We start from the raw sequence: 6517 nt of genomic DNA on the forward strand, positions 1-6517 counted from the left end.
ATTCCATCTACCACTGGGTTGTTTTACAACTCGGAAGTTCACATGCAAGGTAGAGGTGAAATAAGGAACTGCTTATGAAGTTTTCCGAGTTCTGACAGCTTCCAAGCAAGGCCATAAGCCCTTTGACTTTCAACCAACCTTACCAATTAGGTCAGCGTTACTGCTTCCCTAGTCCTACTAGTTATGGCGCGCTCCCTCAGTCCTTTGGCTAGTTTGGGTTAAAGACCTCTGCTGATAATTCTGTGAGTCACCAGTCCCAAGTCAGCTCTTCCTTCAATCATTCAGCTAACAAAATCTTTAACTCTGCCTCCATCGTAGGGCCTACAGCCCTGTCCCCGTTTCAGAACTTTTCAGCCCTGTCTCTGTCTCAGGAACTATGGCCCTGGATCCATCTCATTTAGGTAACAGCAAGATACAGGCTTGCAACTAATCCAGACAGCTTCTCAATCAACAGAAGGATACCTCTGGTGTAGGAACCTTTGTTCCCAAAGAATACAGACCACTTTCTTGCTGCTGCTTCTTTTCTGGCATCAAGGTTCTCAATTTCTGCTGCCGAATCTCCTCAATTTAATTGTGAGATTAGCCAATCCCCTTGCAGACAGTCTAACACACCCTAATGAGGAAGAAATGGCTCCCAAGTGTTGATGACGTAGTTGGCCGCCTGCCCACCGCGCAGCTGGAACAGGTTAAGGTGCTTGCAGGCAGAGTTGTGGCAGCTCGTTAGGAACGGTCTAGGAAAGCACTTCAAGCAACAGAAAACATAGCAAGAGGCCACTACACTGTCCCATCTTTTACCCAGAAACTGCCAGAGTCATCAAACCTCCTGAGATATTCAGCCTTTTGGTTACCTGTGCAACACCTTATGGGCTACGACATTAAGCAATGGAAGAATATCAGAAACAATACAGATGATAACAAGTCCATTTTCCATGGGGCTTACATATTAGAGAAGAAAAAAACATATTTTTTTCTTAAAAAAAGGATATACAATATCAGAAGATTCTAAGGACTATGGGGAAAAATTAGTATTAGGAATGTCAAAATCAAATGATTAGTACAGAACTTGAATAAGTATAATGTGGGAGTGGAAGTTCCAATTTTAACTACAGTAATGATGAAACTTAGCCTCCTTGAGACTGTGACATTTGAGCATGGTTCTGGAAGAGGTCACAGAATATGTGGAGGTGTAGGCAATCAGCTCTACTAGCAGAAGCAGAAATGTTACGGTTATGAGGCAAAAATGTACAGAATAAATTCAAGGAAGGGCAAGGAGGATAGTAGTGTAGGGAAGGGATAGTGGAAGGAGTGAGGACAGATTAAGCAACAGGAGTTAGTCTGTAGAAAGCCTACTATACCATTTACTCGCTCTGACTTTTATCAACAGTGCCATGGGAGCCAAAGAAGGAGTGAGAGCAGAGGATACATCTGACTCCATCTGGAAGAGTGAGACTGGAAACTCACTGAGAATACAGCTAAGACAGACACAGAGACAAGAAGATCAGGAAAGAGGCACTTAGGCAACTGGGTAAGAAGTGATGGAGATTTAAACCAGGAAACTGTTATAGGTATAATATGTCCAGATATATTATTCTGGACATATTTTTGAAGACAAAATTTGTTTATGGATTAAACGTGGGAGTGGGAAAAAAAATAAGGAAAAAGGATGACTCCAAGATTGGATGATGTTGTCATTTATTGGTAAAGAGATGACCTTATAGAAAATAGTTTTTAAAATTTGTCAGAGGACATATAAAGGGACTGAGTATAGAGAGAGGGAAGATAAAAGGGCTTAGTCCAAAACTGAAAAGTAGAAAATATGAGGAGGAAAAACAGCTTAAGAGACTAAGAACAAGGGGAGCTCTGGTGGTCTAGTGACAAGAAGCTGCACTGCAATCCCAGTGGTATGCGGTTCAAATTCACCAGATGCTCTGCTGGAGAAAGGAAGGGCAATCTCCTCCAGTATCAGTCAAATCCGATTTGACGGCACACACACAATAAAAAAAACAACAACACAAAACGAGAGAGAGAGAGACTAAGAGCAACAAGTCAGGCAGGAAGAAAACATTGATGTGAATGTGTTAAAACCAGATTTTGTGTTTGAGAAAATAATTCTTGATTGTTGGACAAAGATTTAACTTAGATTACAGAATACTAACTGATTTCCCTCAGTCATTATGGCAACAACGGTGAGGTAAACTTCAGGCAGAGAGGCTACTAACATAAGACAAAGCTGAGCTAGATCCGCTGCTCCAAAAGCCGGTGCCAAGCACCTTGGGCTATGCTTACTGGTAGAATGGGGGTAGCAGACTAAAAGAGCTCTGTAACACTTCCCTGATCTTAAAGAAGAGCCCAAAGGCAAGAGACCGAGTGTCTGAAATATGGCTGTGAGGATAACTGAGAAGCAGCTCTATTGATTTTTAAGGAGTTGTATCTTGGATACTTCCAAACTGAATTGTAACCTGTTACCCCCTTAATAGGCCCTATAATCTTCATTACTGTCACTGAGTTCTGTATGACCACTGCAAAAAATTACTGAGTAGTAAAAGCTGTGAGAAGAAGTTTCTGGTGTTAGAATTGCTGTAAGAAGGTGTGGTACACGGGACAGCTTTATACTGTTGATGATCTTGATAGGGATTCTTCCACCTTGTCAAAATTAGTGAAAATCAGACCCTGACCTCCCTAGTACCCACTATAATGCTCTTACAATTAGTAAAAATGGAATTGTAGGATATCATTTTTGTACAATTTTTATAAAAGTAAAACTTTAATTCACAAGTTATGTATTTAACAACAGAAGTTGTGTCTCATACCAAAAATAGGGGGGGGAAATCATAATCTAGTGAGAGCAAAGTTTCTCGTCCTTGACACAACTGACATTTGTACATTTTTGCCTGAAATTTCTTTGTTGTGGGGAGCTGTAAGATGTGAGGACTTTAAGATGTTTTATCAACATATCTAGCCTTTACCACTAGATGTCAGTAGGACACAGACCCCTCACAACCAAGTTGTGTCAACCAATAATGTCTCCAAACATTATTAAATGTCATCCCCACTAAAGAAGCACTAACAGTCAACAAAAATTAGTTTCTCAGTATAAATTAAGCATCTTTGCTGCCAAATTCAACTCAAATTTCCACTGATATTGTTTATCTATTCTCTACTCCAGGTTCTTTACTAATCAACTGATTTGGAATGTTCTAACTGTATTCATTTTCCAGAATAAGGGAAGGAAACAATTAGCTCAGCCTATCATTAAAGGGGGTGGTGGTGAAGGACTTCTTCTTTTCAATACAAAAAATGCCCCAAAGCCATCCACTCCAGAGTATTCATTCCTGATCATTCATTTTACACTGAATACAATATAAAGTTACTTTCTTTTCCTTCAAATTAAGGTCCTCTCCTGTTGAGTGGCAAGAAGGTGCTTTGCAATCCCAAAGGCCCACAGTGTGAATCTAGCTGCTGCTCCCTGTGGGTGGACAATCTCCTCCCATGCCATTAACTGCCTCTGAAAACCCACCTGAGGGTCAGCTATGGGCCGGTTCCAACTCAACAGTATACAAAACCCGCTACCTATGAGTTCATTGTGTCACTGAATTTGTCTAACAAACACACACTTTTCCTCCAAACGTGATGAAATATTCAAAGAAAAGCTCACCAGTTGCCAGCATGGACGGTGGGAGGGGTGGGAAAACGAAAAGGTACTTACTCAGTACTAACCATACACCAAGAAAAGTGCGGAGAGTAGGTGAAATGTTATATATTCTCTAACCTGCATGGGATTGATGGCCAGCGAGCGTTCAAAGCATTCCACACAGTCTTTAAACTCTCTGTTTCGAAGATGAAGGAGACCTTTGGAGCGCTGAGCCCGAGCGCTGCGGTGCCTGGACAACTCCCAGGCCTTGTCATAGTAAGAGTGGTCTCGAAGGACATCTCCAAGCAAGCAGTATAAGTTGGGTGTTTCTTTTTTCTTCAACTCTTGCCTAAGGACTTCTTCTGCCTAAAAACACAATAGAGATAATTAAGATGCTTAACAGTGACAAATTAATGGCTATGATTTTACAACATACAAATATCCTTTAACCCATTTGAATCAAAATTTTACTTTCAACATTTGCATTACTTGTTTGAGTATCTAGGATGTAGGCTAGACAACACACAACCAGAAAGAATATGATAACAAATAAAACCAATGCTTAAGACGTAAAAAGGTGGATATGCTTTCCTAGTACGCTGGGAAGCCCCACGTCACAGTATAGCTCCATGTCCCAGCTCCGGTTGTCACCACTCTGAAGAACATTTTGGAGACCACTGCCTTTAATTCACTTCTACTTAAAACTATGGAAAATATACTTTTCCTTTTTAACAATCACATGCTTGGGGAGCCTAGAGCTGCTGAAAAATGTATACAAGAAGGCAGAGGATAGAATTTAATAGACATTGCTAAAATCTTCCTTTTAACCAAACTGCATCTGGCCTCACAGACAAAGTTTGCCAACACTAGGCCAATCTGATTCCAGACAGACTAACACTGACGTACTGCATATGGAAGTCTGGGAATCAGTGTCCAATTCCACAATGTACCTTATCAACCAAAATAACTGTTGCCTCTGTTCTTCTTTTTTACCTTTCACCAGATCCTCCACCCCATTACTGTTGTTTCAACACACAAGAAACCTTTATCTTGGTAGTAACTTTATTTTTCATCTTCATACACAAATACTAGTCCACAGAGCCAAAGCAGCTGATATAACCACAGCAAAGATGAACTTTTTCTAGTAAAAGGTCAAATAGTAAGTATTTTAGCCTTTGTGAATCAGGCAGTCTCTGTCAATCGCTCAACTTGGCCACAGAAAAGCTGCCACCAACAGCACATAAATGAGGGGACATGACTGCGTCCACAGGCTAGATCCTACACTCTGCTCTGATCTGTGGTCTGTCTTCCTACCATGTGGCCTTCCCGGTGTCCTAGCAGGTTCCTGGAATGTTAATTAGGTCTAGAATGCTAATGTTCTCCAGTACTGCTCAAGCTCTAGTTTTTCCACTCTGATCTCAAGCCCACAACATCTGTTCTTTTAAACTCAGTAACTTTAACCTGTGCATCTACAATCAACACTTAATTATGGACACACCGGGAACCATCAAAGACTTGTATGTTGTTTGCCCCAAGCAATGGTTGCTCCCACGAACTCATATGTAGCTTTAACTCTGGTTTATGATTGGGGTTTAAAAAAAATTTTTTTTTCTTCTTAGCTTATTAGGCTCACTATACTGTGCTTGGACTATATTACACTATTGAAAAATGTTCTGATGTAAACATTTTTCTCTCAGAATTCACTCCTGCAGAGAGCTTGGTCAATTCAAACTGCGGGTCTTTTGGTTAACAACACAGCACAATTCAATCATTATACTGAACAAATAGTGAAAGAAGCTTGACTATAAAGCAAAGAATGTGGCATCAGGATTGAAAGAAGCCTCATCAACAGCCTGCACTATGCTGATGACACCAACTTGCCTGGAGAAAATGAAAAAAGACTGCAGTTTTTTGTTGATGAAGCTCACTGACTACATATTGCCTTCAGGATAGAATTATACTTCAGCATCAGGAGTAGAAAACTTTATAAAGTGGTTTAATAAACACCATTATAATAGGAAACCCTATGAAATTACCAAGAGTTTTCTTTTACTTGGATCCAAAACCAACACTATGACAAGAGCTGTCAAGGAATCAAAACATGTTACACTGAAAAAACTGCTATCAAGGACCTTTTTAAAGGACAAAGATTTTAATTTAAAAACTCAGGTGCACCTGCTCGAAGTCATGTTATTTTCAATTGTTTAATATGCATAGAAGAGTTGGACAATGAGTAAGGAGGCCTAGGTAGAATTGTAGTTTGAGTAAAGAGTATTGCTAAAAGTATTGCCATGGACTGCAAAAAGAATGACCAAATCTATCTTGGGAGGAAATGCCACTGAAGTGCATCTTAGAAGTAAGGACAGCAAGAACTTGCTTGTACCTGACAGTAGACTCAACAGCACATAACACAACAACAATACAATCAACACTCATGCTACCACCAGGAGTCAGGAGATCAGGGAACATACTGTGTTGCCTAAGTCAGCTGTCAGGGACCTCTTGAAAATATTTAAAGAGTAATGATGTCAGCTTGAAGATTAAGATGTGCCTAATTCAGGCCATGACCTTTTCAATCACCTGCTATGCATCTGAGAGCTTAACAATAAGAATGAAAGAAGAAGAATGAATACCTTTGATTTGTGGTGGTGGTCGTTATGTGCCATTGAGTCGTATGCGACTCATAGTGACTCTATGTACAACAGCCCTAAACCCTACTCTATCCTGTGCCAATCGCATTGCCTCTGACACACCCATCCTGATTACCCCAGTCACTGAATCAATCCACCTCACAGAGGGTCTTCCCCTCCTGCGCTGTCCCTCCACCCTACCAAGCATGATGTCCCTCTCCAAGGACCTGTCTCTCCTTACAACATGTCCAAAGTA

At 40.6% G+C, this 6517-nt stretch overlaps 1 protein-coding gene across 1 annotated transcript in view; it reads right to left on the bottom strand.

Annotated features, from left to right (window-relative positions):
- Nucleotides 1-6517, bottom strand: part of TTC27 (tetratricopeptide repeat domain 27) — a 223312-nt gene that overhangs the window by 74271 nt on the left and 142524 nt on the right. The window contains exon 12 of the mRNA XM_006882399.1: nt 3770-3997. Coding sequence (XP_006882461.1) covers nt 3770-3997 — 228 coding nt within the window. The remainder of the gene's footprint in view (nt 1-3769; nt 3998-6517) is intronic.

Source organism: Elephantulus edwardii, unplaced genomic scaffold, assembly GCF_000299155.1.
Source record: "Elephantulus edwardii isolate Elephantulus edwardi_28Jun2011 unplaced genomic scaffold, EleEdw1.0 scaffold00019, whole genome shotgun sequence".
Lineage (NCBI taxonomy): Eukaryota > Metazoa > Chordata > Mammalia > Macroscelidea > Macroscelididae > Elephantulus > Elephantulus edwardii.